The sequence below is a fragment of the Nicotiana sylvestris genome, chromosome 7 (genome assembly GCF_000393655.2).
Source record: "Nicotiana sylvestris chromosome 7, ASM39365v2, whole genome shotgun sequence".
In the NCBI taxonomy this organism is placed as follows: domain Eukaryota; kingdom Viridiplantae; phylum Streptophyta; class Magnoliopsida; order Solanales; family Solanaceae; genus Nicotiana; species Nicotiana sylvestris.
Genome location: NC_091063.1, coordinates 116,226,083 through 116,243,565, shown reverse-complemented (window position 1 = coordinate 116,243,565; position 17,483 = coordinate 116,226,083). Strand labels below are relative to the sequence as shown.

Genomic DNA, 17,483 nt, shown 5'->3' with positions numbered 1-17,483 from the left:
ATTTTTCCTGCTCTACTTCCTGCTAGAATTTGACTGGTAATCACACCGGCCATAGAGTCCATCACCTTCATGGTATGCAGTTACATATCAACTTCAATGCTTGTCCACCCCCTTTTGATCACTTTTCTTCCTCGGTTAAAAACTTATTGATCTTATTTAGTGTTTAAATTGTAAATGTATACACCAAATTTGTGTTGCTTTATTTCCATTCAGCATTTTTATAAAACAGTATAGAACAGCCTTCATTATTGACAGCCTAATTAGTAATTTTTGAAGCAAGAAGGCCAACATACTACAAGCAGACTGACCTGATATTGTCAGCGAAAGCAGAATGACCCTACATCATCCAATACCCTTGAGACAAAGTTCAATATTGCTGGCATGAGAAAGTAATTATAATGGCAATACATACATAAAGCAAAATGTCTTTAAGCAGAAAGTATGAAAGATGACAATATACGCTTTATACCCTGTCAATAATTATAATACAGATTAAGGAAGAGGGGATTGAAAATGTAACACAAATAGAAAAGAGCAAAAGAAAAGTTTCTCCTATGATTAAGTATGTCAATCTACGAATAGGATTGCAAATGTAAGTACAAATAGAAAGAGCAAAAGAGAAGTTCTATCCTATGGTTAATTATACCAATCAAGGAAGAGGATTGAAAATGTAAGCACAAATAGAAAGAGCAAAAGAAAAGTTCTGCTACTGCTGTTCCGTTGAATGGCTTGCGACAGTTCTTTGTTACCAAGTTCCACATTCTTGGTTGCTTCAACTGCCTGAAACGAAAAACCATAAGTTCACACAAACTTATAGAACAATGAAAGATCCGTAGATCGTGATATTTGTTAGTTCTACAAGTAAATGGTTACACATGGGAAAGTTAATATAGAAAATGAAGAGATTGTCAGAATTATTTAAACAAAAGAGAGAAAATGACTTTCTTGTTATGTTAACAAGTTAGAAGTTCTATCCAACTGGAAACTAAAAAAGCTACAGTATTGCTAACCTGCTCATATAATAGCTCTATCTGTTGGGCCTGTTGCAAAACATGAGTTGACATAAGATGGTTCAACGCAGACATTTCCACCATCTTTGTTTCTATTTCTTGAACAGAATCCAGGAGACTGTTCAGCTCTACCTGCATCATGTGAGTAAGGTAAGAGTACGGGAAAGTACATTGTGATTTTAGCCTTCACATGTTGCTTGTTTGCCGGAACTAAATCCTCTAGCAGCAAACTTCCCACTTACCTGGAGGGCACGCGTTTCATCGTCCAAAAGTTGTTCTTGGACTCTAACAGGTGCTGCTTGTGAAATATCAGAGTCCCTGATCTCTGAGTCCCTTTTCATGTCGGGGTCCAAACTACTAGACACAGAGGTCTCTGCAGCATTTGATTTGGTAGAGTTCTTCCGTTTCCTTCTTGGTGTTACTCGGTTAATAGCATCTTGAAAGCGTATTGCCCGCAACTGGTCAAACTGTGACGTGACAGAGTGAAGCTTTTCACTTAAAATTAAAACCTACAGCAAAAAAGCAAACAAAGATTATAGGAATATGCATCAAGACTACTTTCAAATTCCTCAGCACTCTATTATATATTCTCTAAAAGATCTGCTTAGAAAACATCTCCCACTTCATTCTTAGTGGGCAGCAAGTGGTGGCACTGGAAAACGGGTACAGGAAAGTAGAAACAGTTTTAGAACTGTTTTAACTGAATACATACTGTAGCATAGGTTGAAAAAGTATATTTTCAGTGTCAAAAGGTAAGTTAATAATCAGCACAATCTAGCGAGTTTAATTACACTATCTCAGTGATATTGTTGTGCAGATCGCAGACAGCACATAAAACATCCCTTTCCATGACGAAAAATTTCGTGGAGAACAATCTCAGATAGTAGAGATCCACAAATTTAAGATAGGACGGTGGATACTCTCCCAGTGGAATCACACTAAAGACAACCAACTGAAGTAGTTCCCCCAACATCAGAGGTCACTTCAATAATTTCTCAACATTAAACAGGCTATTTATAGAAAGTACGAAACACCTGCAGAGAGTTGAGGAGAAAGTATTGTGAAATGGCAACTATGATACCATTGTGCCAATTGCAGAACAATCACAACATACATCAACTTTCCAAATAGCAAAATGAAAATAAATCTTTAACTCAAATAATCTAAAATAAGCACACAGATGCAAGAGTTTTAGAAAAGTCACATCAAAGACACAGAAAAAGGACAGCCCGGTACACTAAGCTCCCGCTATGCGCGGGATCCGGAGAAGGGCCGGACCACAAGGGTCTATTGTACGCAACCTTACCCTGCATTTCTGCAAGAGGTTGTTCCCACGGCTCGACCCATGACTTCCTAGTCACATGGAAGCAACTTTACCAACTACGCCAAGGCTCTCCTTCTCACATCAAAGACATCAATTTTAAAATAAAAAAAATAAAAAAAAATAAAAAAAACCCTAACATCACATGCCATCCAATAGTTTCTTTAATTCAAAGAGTATCCATGAAGTTACTTCATAATTTCCTAATACCAGCAGAAAATGGGGAGAAGATGCTTCATAAAGCAATCATAACCAGCAGTTATAAGGATATTTGATGACTATATTGTATGTAGCGACCATACCACTCCATGCTTGTGTGCTATAGTATCAGCATTCAGATTGTCACCCTTGAATCCAAGCCATCCCTTTGAATGTGCATTTTCCTCATTTATACTATTCTTGAGAACATCTATTTGCTCTTTGCATGATTTTACAAAAACAGTAACCTGCAGAAGTTGTGTTAGTAAAAATCCTTCTAATTCTTTTTCTTTTTTTCCAATTCAAATTTCATAGTCTCAACTAAGTGCATTTGCACTTTTGCAATCACACACAAAGCTGCAGAAGGAGCATTAAACACAAAGGTGACAAGGAGCACTTTCTCGAGACTCAAAAACTAATCAAAACATCAAACTTGACAAAGCAGGAAAAGCAGACAAAAATTTACCTTGTAAATAAAGATGTAGTTTTCATCAGAAGTTGACTATATAAGAAAGATAGGAAATCAAAGAACAGCGATCTTCATTGCAATAGTGTCAATTCTGTAGGTCATAGTTTATGGTCTAACTTGGAATTAGAAGTACTGTGAGACCAATTCAATTTCCACTGGCTTCATCCTTCAATTCTCTTCGTTATTTTTCAAGATTTTATATTACTTACTGCAACAACAACAACAACAACAACAACAACAACCCAGTAAAAATACCACAAGTGAGGTCTGGGGAGGGTAGAGTGTACTGTTTCCGAGAGACCCTCGGCTCAAGATTTTATATTACTGACTGCACTGAACTTAATATTGTTTGTAGGATATTACAAAAAATTTAAGCAATATAAGAAAGCTAACAAGTTCGTTACAACATACAAGATCAAACTTTAGAAAAATGTTCAACGTGTGTCACGACCAACTCATTCCATCACAAGCCTGGTTTTTCACATCATAAATGTGGGCCAACCCGAAAGCACTTAGTAGTCCGGTAAGCTACTCAACAATTACTTAAGGTCCAGGAGGAGTAGTTTGGAATTCTAATTCCATGAATTGCGAATTGAGGTTTACAACTCTCTACCCACCCACTACTACCCCTAGTCGTCCATGCCACTCAAACCAAAGATAAGATAAATCTTTTTTGGAGAGGTATTTTGCTATATTTACTTTTTTTACTAGATTTGTACTCAAAACGAAGTAAAGTATGGTCTCTTTTCATAAGATTATTATGGCTTTTACACCAATTGATTTAATTCTAAATATTTTTAGAAAAACTATGTACTGCAAGATTAGCGCCTATAAGAAGATCGAATGTAAAGTGAGATTGGAAGAGATAGTGGTGCCTAAATGCAGACAATTTAGATATATAGACTGAGTTTTCCAAAAGAATGGCATGAGAGATAAACATGTACCACATAAAAGTAGTTTAGGTGGTCGAAATAGAAGAGTGCTACAAGAGATTTATGTACTAGATGATATTTAACAAAGTGAAAGGCTAATTCTCTAGAATGATTCTTAGACCAGAAATATTATATGGAAGTAAATGTTGAGTCTCAAATGCTAACATGTCCCCAAGAAGACTGTCGTAAATATGCATAAATTAAGATGAATGTGCATCACACAAAATTGGACAAGATCATCAATTACCACGTCGGGATGCAAGTAGCATACACAGAAGGATAAAATAAGAGAATGTCATCCGAGATGATTTGACCATGCCTACATAAACCTCCGAAAGCACCAGTCCATAGAAGCGATACTATGAAAGTTGAAAGTTCTAAAAGGTATGTGGTAGACTAGAATCATGTGGTAAAAATATAACATAATGAAAGGAAACGATCCATACAGGCGATACCAGCTGATTACGATTAAGGCTCGTTGTTCCAAGACTTATATTTGGACAGGGTCGGGATACGTGTGAGAGTTAGAGAATAATTAACTATAGATAACTCCTAATTTGCCTTAGAAGACACATTATGTACAAGTATTAGATAAAATGGGTCCGGATACAGCAAACTAGATTAAGACATTCCTATTGCTATTCAAACTAGTTTGGAATTGAAGAATGATTGATATGTTATTAAATTAAAAGGGAGCAAATCACCGCTGATTAACGGATAAACTGTATGATTATCTCAAACATGTAAACATGTAACGGATAATCCTAACTCCACTTTCACCCTGAAGCCTGTAAACCTAGAGATACATACTATTATAACAATCACATTATTAGTTCCATTATTATTTTCATCTTTAACACACTTGCTCATAATGCCTGCAATTGGACAAACTTATGATATGGCCTTATCCTATTTGCAAACCGAAATAAATGTTTGTTCTCATCAGTATATATTTTATAATGAAGCATCACACAACAAGAATAAATATATTCAGGAGTCCAACATCGCAGCAAGTAGAATATATAACTAACTGTCATGTTTTGAAATAACAGAGAGAACAAAAAAAGAAGGGAAGACACAGACATCAAGTATGTACTCTTACTTCATGCTCAATGCTATCCCTCTCTTGTTCTGTTGTACGGTGCAAATCAACATAATCCTTTTTGTGTTTCATCAAAAATTGCTCCAGAGCCCCAATGCTCTCCAGCTGACAAATGAGAATTTTTTTAAAAAAGTTTTTGCACTGATTTACTTATCAATGAATAATCCAAGCACAAGCAACATAAGAAAAGAAGATAAGCATTAGGTGTAAACAACATACCGTTTTAACCGCAGCTCTAGTGAATCCTGACCTTTGCCGAGGTTTATGCATGATAAAAGATGCTAATAACGCAGCTGTTTTGGACTGTCAGCAAAGATCTAAACTCAGATGATATATAAGCTAAGACCTGATGGAGCATGCCACAGGCTAAAAAATAACACACGGCAAATTTTATGTTCTTTTTTTCTTCCAACGTGGATATACTGTTGAAGTTCAATTTATATGGAATACTAGCTCGCATGCAAACAAGAGAAAAGTTGCAAATTCATTTGTCAGATTAAATATAAAAACAGAGACTCTGATCCACGGACAGCATAACAATTGATTCATAAGGAGGTTATGAAGCTATATGCACGACCAGAGCCTACACCAGAGGCAAAGGACAGTAGGGATCAGATAAGCATGAAGATTCTTCAAGACAATTCATAATACGCAACATAATTCTTTCGGACTAAGAAAAGAGAAAAGCAATGAACTGAATAAGTCAAATGTACCTCATCATATCCCAAAGACAATGCTGAACGACGTGCAGCATCTTTAAAATCTTCCGTTCTGTCTCTAATTTTTGACATTCCTTCGAATTGCAGGAGAAGATTCAGAAGACTTCTCCCACAATCAAATGATGCAGTTTTAATGGTATATAGTGATTTGGTATATCAGGCAAAAATCCAAAGATATTATTCCTCCCACATTAATCTATACAAGAAAATGAAATCAGCAAGCTCCAATTCATCAACTACAATCTCATGTCTAACAACTTATAATCAGAAAACAGAAACAATACAAGTAGTTGGAGATATTAGTTGTCAAGTTCTCTAATAAATCAATCCTGATAAAAATAATTATACTAACCTTACTGATGGCCAGTGTGGATGGACTGAATTAAATTTAAGGGATATTACAACTTAATTGATTTCAAATGCTTAGATCCTGGAGGAATTTTAATGAACGGGCCTAGATGAAATTGATCAGTTATTACACTCTTTGGAACCGGGTCTCAGATCTGGTTAGCAGGTAATGATGGCAAAAAAATTTAGTTAAAAGTTGATCAATTATTACATTCACATTCTTTTATATTGTGGCCTGCTTTACTTTGCACTGACCGAAAATTATTGTAACTGGCTGGAAATGGAACTGAAAGAGTAATAAACAGGAAATAAGAAAAATAAAGCAAAAGGAACAATTTCATTGTATAAACCCTATTACAATCATGTATATAAGCCCACTGAGCTCGTGAACATTATATAACAAACTGACAACAACAACAACCCAGTATAATCCCACTTAGTGGGGTCTGGGGAGGGTAGTGTGTACGCAGATCTTACCCCTACCCTGGGGTAGAGAGGTTGTTTCCAAATAGACCCTCGGCATCCTTCCCTCCATGAACTTCTCACATTGCTCTGGGGGAGACTCGAACTCACAACCTCTTGGTTGGAAGTGGAGGTTGCTTACCATCAGAGCAACCCCTCTTGTCAACAATTTTCGAAATTGATTACAACTATACTCACAAAAGTCATTGTAAACCTCAAAATCGAAGCAATTGTAAGAATGGATGTTCTCATGAAAATCGCACATAAAATTAGAAATTGAAGCTCAGGCTATTTTGTGCGGTGAGAGCAGAACTAAAGCATTGTAATCCAATATATATGGTACATTACGACAACAAAACACGGGAAAAGTGCATCAAGAGCAAAGGGCAGAGATCGCAATTGACAAAGAAATAACTTACAACTTGAATTTCGCCGCCGAAAGAGCAAACTCACCACCGCCGGCGACCACTATCTACTTCGGCCGAACTGGAGTAGTTCGAAATTGACTCCTTCGTTCGCGATCCAACCCGCAAGAAAGGAAAAACTCCCTCAAAATATTCATTTCTCTTTTGTTAAGAAATTAATAATTAATTAGGAGAGGTTTTAGACTATTTTACCCTATTTATATCTCAAGTTATAATCTCTATTTATTGAATTTTTACTCTATTTATATATTATTTTAATTTTCAAGAACAATTACTATTAAAAGCAAAATAAAAAAATTACAATTTATTTTATCTTAAACTTCTAAAATGACAAATAATTTGAGACAGCTATTTTTAAAACCACGACAAATAATTTGAGACAAATGAAGTAATAAAATGAATAAAAAGAGGAAATGCCTTCTCACTTTTATTAAAAAGGTATTTTAAATTTGTAACGCTGATAAGTTCCATTTTTTTAAAAAGAATTTGTCACACCCTTTTTTTTTACCTCTCTAACCCCCTTTAAATAAATAATAAAGTGGTTTTTAAAGCTCGAAAGGGTTTTCAATTTGAAAGAGTGACCAAAAGATTGCGTTTTGAAGGATTTTTCTGATTCGCCACCTGACATTTGATTTCGGTGTGCCAGGTTACCGTTTTTTTTTTTTAAATAAAAATTTTCCTTCAAAACTCATTTGGACTCTAAAAACCAATTTGCACCAGAGTTCTAGGTAAGGGGGTTCATTTGACTCGGGGAGAAGGTTTTAGGCATTTTCGATTCCCGTGAAAGTCACGATTACGTACTCGATCTAGTTGGCTTTTAAAATATTCAAATTAAGGTAAAAACACAAAAATGAAAAATAAACACAGAAGAGGCTCGAGATCGTCCCCACCTAATAAAGTAAAACAAACAAAATAAAATAAGTCTTACTATCCTATCTTATGCCTCCACCGATAATGCCACGGCCTCTATTTACATTCACTTCGGGGTATACCCCTAAATAAAAATATATACAGAATCTACGAGACATTCCTAACGACCTTTCACCTCGAATCAAACGAAAGTCCTAAAGATTGCCCACCCAGGTGAGGTCGGCCTAAACATGCCACTAGCGGATAATATAACAAAGTAAACAAATAAAAGAGAACTAAAGCATGTAAACAATTTAATTATTTTTGTCTTTTCCCCATTCCCACGACCTCTAACAAACATTCCAGAAATAACAAATCCGTGTCCGACCAACCAATCAGTGAAATAAACATCTAACAAAAGTCCAACCATTCGAAGAAAACAGAAGGTTGCCAACAAAGTTGCCATTGGTAACATATCTATAGATCTTATCATTTGCTTGACATACTTTTAAATTTGTGTTACTAAATGTAATGTCACAGCTTGCTAACACATCCACGATGTGGTGAAATTCAATTTTTCTTCTTACAAACTTAACGGATCCAATCATAGACCAAAATACCAAGAACATTTAACCTTCTTATATTTTCTAAATTCAAGAGTGCAATTACATGGATTACTAAAACCATTATGAAAGAACAGGGGACTTCCAAGAATTACTTAATTGATTTTGTCACAAATATAATGATTCCATCCTACTCTAATCTAAGAGAATATTGAGACCTTTACCCCTTTTTTTAGAATTTAAACCGAAAGGAGGGAGGTTAAATCATGGCTATTATTTCCCTAGTGAATCAACTTCGGACATTCAGCACAAATTCAACACAATAAAAAATTAAATGCAAAAGGCATTGATTCATATAACGAACACATATGAAATCAACAAACAACTAAGAGAATAGGCCAGCAACATATTTCAATCACAATCACGAAAGTAACATTATAAATAACAGAGAAGAGGAAAGATGAACTTGAATTGCTTTCTAATATATTTGAATCTCTGACGATTACAACTTAATGAGGATTCCGAGATTGAACTCGAAAGGAAGATGAAAAACAACAGGTAACAACAACGAGCAGGGACCGCGAACCAGTAACAAAACTCGAACGGCGCCGGAAAACTAGAGCGACCCAAACTCAAATTTCAATTAAACTCCATTTTCATGTGATAATCATTCTGCAGCTTTTACTTCAACAAATTTGACAGCCACAAAGTGCTCATATTTATTTTTATGTTTTGAAATTGAGGAAGATACGAGGAAGGGCCGGGTCAATTTTCTGTCGGCATCATCGGGGGCTATCGCTTGTATTTGAGGAAGAGATTTGTTTTTAAAATTTTCTTCTTTTGTTTATTGAGGGGTAGAGCGGTTGTTATGGTGACTGAGGAGCAGAAGATCGACTCTCAATCGTTTTCTTTTTTAGAGTTGCTGCCCGAATTTTCTATCCAATTTTCCCCTCTCTTTCTCGCTATCTATGTGTGTGTGTTTCTGGCAGGTTGTGGTGAAGGGAAGAAGGGAGTAGCGATGGGTGTTGGAGGCTAGGTTGAAGAGGGGTTAGGCTGGGCGGCTAAGAGAGTGAGGGAGGAGAGGCTGGTTCGTTCTCTCGACGGATCTGGGGAGTGGGGTGTTAAATTTTTGGGCCTAGACTTGAATTGGGCTCTAAAATTTTACAAAATTGGGCCAAAAAAAAGCTGAAAATTCAAATTACTTCTAAATTAATATAAAAGAAATTTTTTCATAAATCACTATCTTTTAGTGGTAATTAGCTATCTATAGATACCATTTGCTATATTACAGATTGTAGATACGTTTTCTATTGTTATAAAATGTATTTAAGGTATTGTATTCATGAATACAATAGCAAAAATAGGCGTGAATCGGGGAAGTCCAGCTAATCAGTTGTTATATTCGAGTGTATTCGACTGTATTCATGGCGTGAAATATGGGATTAGAGCTGGACAGATTATTGTATTCGACTGTATTCACGGCGTGAAACAGGGAATTACATCGTTTTTAAATGAAAAGTAAATCAATTAACACAATAAACTCCTACTATAACTCAACAAACTCAATTATAACACACAAATTTTGTATTTCCAGTTATAAAAAAGATTCTCAACCGAAAAACACCCCCAAAAACAGGGTCAGCTTTCAATTTTCAAGTTCGAGTCAGAGAGGCATCAGGAGCCCGCCTAAAGAACAGGGTCAACTTTCAGTTTACAAGTTCAAATCAGAGAGGCAGCGGGAGCCCGCCTGAAGAATAGGGTCAACTTTCGGTTTTCAAGATTCAAGTCAGAGACAACATGACCCCGCTTGGAGAATATGGGCAACCTCCAGTTTTTCAATTCAAATCAGAAGTAGCACGAGCCACCTGAAGAACAAGGTTTACAAGCCCAAGTCTACTCCAAGTTCAAGTTTATTTCAAGTGCAAGCAGCAGGATGCTTGCCTGAAGAACAGGGCCAACTTCCAGTTTTCTTCAAATCCAAGTCAACGGGATGCCCACCGGAAGAATATGGTGAATTTTCAATTTCATATTAAAGGATCAAGTGGATATTCAAGGAAGATTCGAGACAAGAAGTAGATAGGATTTTGTATTTTTCTTTTATTTTTGTTGTAATATTTGCTTTCAATTTATGGTGTAATGGCAAGGACCGCGAACCAGAGTCTCGAACGGTACCTCACTTGACTCTCTCATACTCTCCAATACTCCATTACTTCATTCACTTCTGAACTACACGTGGTCTGATTCCTTTATAGCCAAGGATATGTAGGCAGCTCAGATACCAAGGCTCGATCACAATATTTTCTCAATCTTTATTTCGTTTTAAATAAGTGTCGGGTCAGAGTCAATTACATTACTTACTTAATTCTTTGCTCAAATACTCTTCGAGTTTTCAAGCAAAGAAGGACAGTTGTAAGCACGTAACTTTTAATCCACGCGATTTTTAAACATTATTTTTAGTATTCTTAGTATTTTAATATTTATTAGAATTTATAGATATTTTTATCTTCAGTTTTAGTTTTTAAAAATATAAAATTGAAAACACAAAAAATAAAAAAGATATAATTTTACTTTTCTATTTAATTAAGGTATTAGGTATTTTTAGAAAGATATATTACTTTTAACCTATTTTTATCCTAATATAATCTTCGAAAATACCAAAAGTAGTTTCAATTTTAATTTTTAGTTTTATTTTAATATTAATAGTTTATTAAAATCAATTAAAAGTTATTTTATATTTTTGATAGGTATTTTATATTGGAATTTTTACCTCCTATAGCAAAGGTTAACACAATTTATTTTAAATAAATACCATTTAAAAAAAATTATATTCTATAGATACATTTTAATATTTATAGCAAAATATTTAATTTTGGTTAGCTTCTAACCCTAAGCCACTAAATACGTTATTCAGTTACACTATTTTCTTTCTCTCTCTACTTTGATACATGTCATTCTCTTCCCCCATTCTCTGAAAAGACGATGCTCAATCTCAAAATTCCTCTCACCCACATCACATACGTTCTCTCCGGTCCCAATTTCTCCAATTCCATCAGAGCACAGATATATGTTACCACGTCAAATATATTGACATATGGTTTTGACAATTTGGACAGAGTCGATTCAGATTTTCTATGCTGCCGTAGAGGTTAGGCAAACATCCGTTCATCCAATCTCCGTCGGAAATTAGGCTGCCAGATTTTCTATGCTACCGGAAATTAGGCTTTGTTCTCTTCCATCCAATCTCAAAGTTTGGTGGATCCTGCTTCACAAGCCCAGTTCTTGATTTTCTATCGCGAATTATCTCTGACTTTCATCGTTTCTCTATTGGGAATTTTTCTGGGCTGATTGTTGTTTCTGAAGTTGGTGTGGGATTGAGGAAATTGGGGTTTGAAGAGTCGGGTGTGGAATTGTATTTCCATGTATTTCATTATATCCATTGTCTTTTTTCATTGTATTTCAATGTATCTCGTTGTATTCCATGTATTTCATCGCTGCTCCCTTCTTTCCTTCACCACAACCTGTCGGAAACACACACACACACATAGATAGCGAGAAAGAAGGGGGAAATTGGATAGAAAATTCGGGCAGCAACTCCGAAAAAGAAAACGATTGAGAGCCGATCTTCTGCTCCTCAATCACCATAACAACCGCTCTACCCCTCAATAAACAAAAGAAGAAAATTTTAAAAACAAATTTCTTCCTCAAATACAGGCGATAGCCCCCGATAATGCCGCCGGAAAATTGACCTGGTTGTTCTTGGTATCTTCCTCAATTTCAAAACATAAAAATAATATGAGCACTTTGTGGCTGTCAAATTCGTTGAAGTAAAAGCTGCAGAATATTATCACATGAAAATGGAGTTTAATTGAAATTTGAGTTTGGGTGGTGTTCGAGCTCTAGTTTTCCAGCGCCGTTCGAGTTTTGTTACTGGTTCGCGATCCCTACTCGATTTTGTTACCTGTTGTTTTACACCTTCCTTTCGAGTTCAATCGTCGGAATCCTCATTAAATTGTAATCGTCGGAGATTCAAATATATTGGAAAGCAATTCAGATTCATCTTTCCTCCTCTTCTCTGTTATTTACGATGTTACTTTCGTGGTTGTGATTGAAATATGTTGTTGGCCTATTCTCTTAGTTGTTTGTTGATTTCATATGTGTTCGTCAAGTTAGTTATATGAATCAGTGCCTTTTGCATTTAATGTTTTATTGTGTTGAATTTGTGCTGAATGTCCGAAAATTGATTCATTAAGGAAATAATAGCCATGATTTAACCTCCCTCCTTTCGGTTTAAATTCTAAAAAAATGGGGTAAAAGTCTCAATATTCTCCTAGATTATAGTAGGATGAAATCATTATATTTGTGACAGAAAATCAATTAAGTAATACTTGGAAGTCCCTTGTTCTTTCATAATGGTTTTAGTAATCATTATGAATTTTCTAGAGGATTTTAGCAAACACATTTCCTAGTCAAAATTTTCTTGGTTTTACTCGAAGGAGACACATATCCTAATCGAGTCTTTAGTTTTACTCTCATCATTGCAGACACCCACAAATTTTCTTGTGTCTCCTGCGAGTAAAACCAAGAAAATTTTGACTAGGAAATGTGTCTGCTAAAATAAAACTTGAATGACCCAAACTAGGAAGTGTGTCTCCAAGGGATGAAACTTGAATGATCCAAACTAGTAAATGCGTCTCCGGTGAAACTTGAATGACTCAAATTAGGAAGTGTGTCTCCTATGAGATTGAATTGGGCTTGATAAACAAAAAATCGACCATATTCTCCATGTGGGACCCCTGAACTCAAGAAAAACTAGAGATTAAGACTTAAGACGACCCTATTCTCCAGGTGGGACCTCTGAACTCAAGAAAAGCTAAAAATTAACAGCTTAAGAAAACTAAAAATTAACCCTATTCTCCGGGCGGGATCCTTGAACTCAAGGAAAACTAAAGATTAACAACTTAAGAAAATGAAAACCAACCATATTCTACCGACGGGACCCCTGAACTTAAGAAAAACTAAAGAATAACAACTTAAGAAAATTAAATTGACCCTATTATCCAGGCGGGACACCCTGAACTTAAGGAATGTAAAGATGAATTAAAACTGACCCTATTTTCCAGGCGGGACCCCTGAACTTAAGGAATGCTAAAGACTAACAACTTAAGAAAATTAAAAGCCGATCCTATTCTCCAGGTGGGACCTCTGAACTCAAGAAAAACTAGATTAACAACTTAAGGAAACTAAACACTGACTCTATTCTCCAGGCAGGACCCCTGAACTAAAGGAATGCTAAAGATTAACAACTTAAGAAAACTAAAAATTGACCCTATTCTCCGGGCGGGACCCCTGAACTCAAGGAAAACTAAAGATTAACCACTTAAGGAAATTAAAACTGACCATATTTTCCATGTGAGACCCCTGAATCTTAAGAAAAACTAAAGACTCTTCTGACTAGGGAGAATGCCTATGAGGTACGGTTCTTCTCAACTAGGAAAAATGCCTAGGAGTTAATGGTCTTCTCAAACAGGGAAAATTCTTGAGGAAATGATCTTCTCAACTAAGGGAATGCTTAGCAAGTAAAAACCTCCTCAAACAGCCTTTGTGCTGACAAAATTTGGGCACATCAACTGAAAAATTCAAGCTTCTGAGCTTTGATTTGGACATAGTCTTTGATCCTGTTTCAAACAAAGAAAACTTGTGAGTTTAAAACATGGTGGTTGGTTTGTGGCCTTGATCTTGAGGGCGATTGCTTCTTCACTTGCCATGATAACTTTGATTTCAACCTAGAAGACCTTGCTTGTTATTGGCTAACCATTTTTCTGTCAAATCTTATCACAGAGAACACCTCTGATCAGTTCAAGCCCAAATCCCTCAATTTGTTGCATTGTGCTCATGAATTGACATGTACCAAAATTTTGCATTTCACATGAATCCCAAAATACGTCAATTGTCACCAACTCAGTGCGCATACTGCTCTTTCTTCACTTATGCCGCTTTGATGTGTTAGACAGACTCCGCTTTGTGCAGTTCGAAAGGTGGTAGCAAATTTTGAAGTCATTTCTCACTTGTTCTTACCAAACAGACTCAAAAGAAGGACTTAAACAAAACAAGAGGAACATAATAAAGGGACCGTGGAAAGGGGTGATATCTAACTGGAAAACAACAAAGTAGAAACTTATCTGATATGGATACCAATTCTAATGATCATGACATGCATTTTGGATTGAGCGACATGATCTGTCCAGCAAATCTAATCTTCAACTCTTGTTATACCTTCAAGCTGTGAAACTAGCTTCAATGTTCCAATTGTCCTATTAGATTCACAATCCTTATTCTACTTGTGGTTCCCCCAATGGTTTTCACCATCAAGCCTCTCCCACTTTGTTTTTTCTCTCAACTAACTGTCGCCTTATGGTGTCCGTAAGGGTTTTCACCAATAAGACTCTCATTTTGTTCTTTTCTTCTTATTTCTTTCAGTTCTGTAGATGACAAGGCATTAACCATGGCAAAAATATCATATGCTCATGGCATGTCTAACTCGGTACTCTCAAAGATTATTTGGAAGATCTTTTTTTAGACTGTAATGTGGCTTGTGGACAAGGTTAGAAAGAAAGGATATCATAAAGGCTCAAAATAACTAAGAAAACATGGTTAATTTAATTACAACTTTTGGAATCCATTTTAAAAATTTTGCCTAGTTTCTAAAACAAGAGAATTTGATTTTTTTTAATTCTCTCTCGTATCCAATCTTCCCGAACTACGCATACCTGATTCTTGTCTTTCGGGGCGGGATACGTAGGCAGCCCACATAGGGTCCGGTCTTCCTAGCGAGTCTTAAGTTCATGGCTTCGGGGGTCGTAGCCAAATCTTGCATGTCTGGCCACTTTTGGCCACATCGGCCATTTTGCAAAGTGGCTTGTTGAACCGTGTCCATAGAGTCTTGAATCCACAATCAGCTTGTTCATAATTTTAAGGTCTGTCCTTGTTAAATTTGCATATCTAGCCGATTTTGGCCACCTCGACCGTTTTGCAAAATACGATCCCCAGCAAAGTCGCCAAAGCTGTCACACCCCTTTTTTAACCTCACTAACCCCTTTAAAATATAAAAAGTGATTTTTGAAGCTCAAAAGGGTTTTCAATTTTGAAAGTGACAAAAGATTGCGTTTCAGAGGATTTTTCAGAGTCGACACCTGACATTTGGTTTCGGTGTGCCAGGTCACCGTTTTTAAAATAACAATTTACCTTCATAACACATTTGACTCTTAAACCAGTTTGCACCAGAGATTTTAGGTAAGGGGGTTCATTTGACTTAGGTAGAAGGCGTTAGGCATTTCCTGAGTCCCTTAAAATTACGGTTACGTACATGATCTAGTCGGCTTTTGAGATATTCAAATTGAGGTGAAAGCACAGAAATAGAAAAATAAACACAAAAGAGGCCCGAGATCGTTCCCACATAATAAAAGAAAATAAAAAATAAAAATAAAAATAAAAGAATAGAATACTACAAATTCTACTTTGGCCTCCAATTACAGACCACGGGGCCTTCCCCGGAATAATATATCAGCAAGTCCTTCGGGGCATTCCGGAATAAATTTAACTAAAGGAACGACCTCTCGCCTCAAAAAGAATAAAACGTCCTAATATTGCCTACCCAGGTGTTGTCGGCCTAAACATGCTCCTAACGAATAATATCATCAATAAAGAAAATAAAAAGAACTAAATAAAAGAACAATTCAATTCATGCTCATGTTTTGTTTTTAACTTTTCATTTCTATTAGGCCGAGCCCAATACCTAAAGCATGGAATAAATTAGTTGCTAATGGGCTTCGGCCTTTCTACCCCTCCCCACGACCCCATAGTCATTCAAACAATTTCAAACCCGACAAAACCAATCTCAAATGATAAAATATCCAGAAAAGGCGTTCAAGAAGAGAAATACATGTAATATTACGTGCTAACAAATAGAAGACACAAATAAAATAACAGCATGAGACAAAATAGCAAATTGAGCTCAATGAACTTCCTCATCACAACATTCATTAATCTAACTCAGCAGGGCTCAAGGATGATATAATTAAATCAATTTAAGACGACTAAGTGAAGCCAACCACTGGAAACATAAAAGGACTAACCATAACAGCAGACAAGATATGCAAAAACAAGTCTGAATTAAACAAAGCTTCAATACACAAATCAACACAAAAAAACTAAAGCATAGGAGATTAAAAATAACCTGAGATTAGCTCTCCAATAAGGAAATTTCAGTGATTAACAGCACTGAGTCAAGCGAAATCGAGCGAATCCAGAATGGACGAATTCAACAGGATCTTTAAACAAAGACAACGAGCCACCACGGGAAACACGAACGACGACTCCAAATTTTGACACCTCCTCGGCTTTAGTCCATTTCGAGCAAAAATCTAGAAAAGAAATGGAATGTTTTCTTGTATTTTCTGATTTTTTGAAGTAACAATTGAAACTAAATAGAACTGATTTTTTTGTGTGGAGTTTTAAGCGAAAAAAAGAAAACAGAAGAAAGAAAATCGAAAATAGCAACCAATTTTTTCTTCAAAAATTTCTGCCCGATGCCGTTCTTCGAGTTGAGAAAGAGAGATCAAAGCTTCGTCTTTGGGAAGGGAGGGGAGGCTGATGTCGTTGGGAGCTAGGGTGGGGTACTGATTTTTCTCTTCTGGAGGTCGTTGGGCTGAAGCTTAGGCGATGGAGAGGAGGGAGTGTGGTTGTGCGGCGACGATCAGAAGGTGGGGGTGGGGGGGTGGGGGGGGGTGCGTCGCTAGGCGTTCTCTGCTTTTCGTTTTTTTTTTCCTCTCTTTTTTACGTCTTTCACGTCCCTTTTTCTTTTTCTTTTCCATCCCTCCCTAGTTTTTAGGTTTGATGGATTTGGGCTTGGATTTAGGAAAATTGGGTTGGGTCCATTTTTTGTTGGGTTTAAATTTGGGTTAAGAAGATTAAAATAAGGAATTTTTATATTTCGATGCCACATAGGAAACCTTATTACCCTTAATGTTTAAGGTTTGACTTAATTACATTTAGTATACCAAATTATCAATTCTATACCATAATTAAT

General features: G+C 36.1%; 1 protein-coding gene across 6 annotated transcripts; it reads right to left on the bottom strand.

The window, feature by feature from the left end:
- Nucleotides 1-442: 442 nt before the first annotated feature.
- LOC104213208 (syntaxin-81-like) lies at nt 443-17,220 on the bottom strand. Of its 6 annotated transcripts, none has more exons than XM_070150912.1 (9): nt 16,632-17,181; nt 6,981-7,127; nt 5,746-5,947; nt 5,252-5,335; nt 5,033-5,137; nt 2,634-2,777; nt 1,253-1,519; nt 1,011-1,142; nt 443-780 (listed from the first exon to the last, which is right to left on the bottom strand). In XM_070150912.1, exons 3-9 carry the CDS (start codon nt 5,821-5,823, stop codon nt 637-639), a joined length of 954 nt encoding a protein of 317 aa, XP_070007013.1. In that variant the 5' UTR covers nt 5,824-5,947; nt 6,981-7,127; nt 16,632-17,181; the 3' UTR covers nt 443-636. The 6 variants fall into 6 exon arrangements, with proteins under 6 accessions (XP_070007013.1, XP_070007014.1, XP_009760961.1 ...); XM_070150913.1 differs by having other exon boundaries at nt 5,746-5,825; XM_009762659.2 differs by lacking the exon at nt 6,981-7,127 and having other exon boundaries at nt 16,632-16,818; nt 16,956-17,181.
- Between the last annotated feature and the right edge of the window lie 263 nt (nt 17,221-17,483).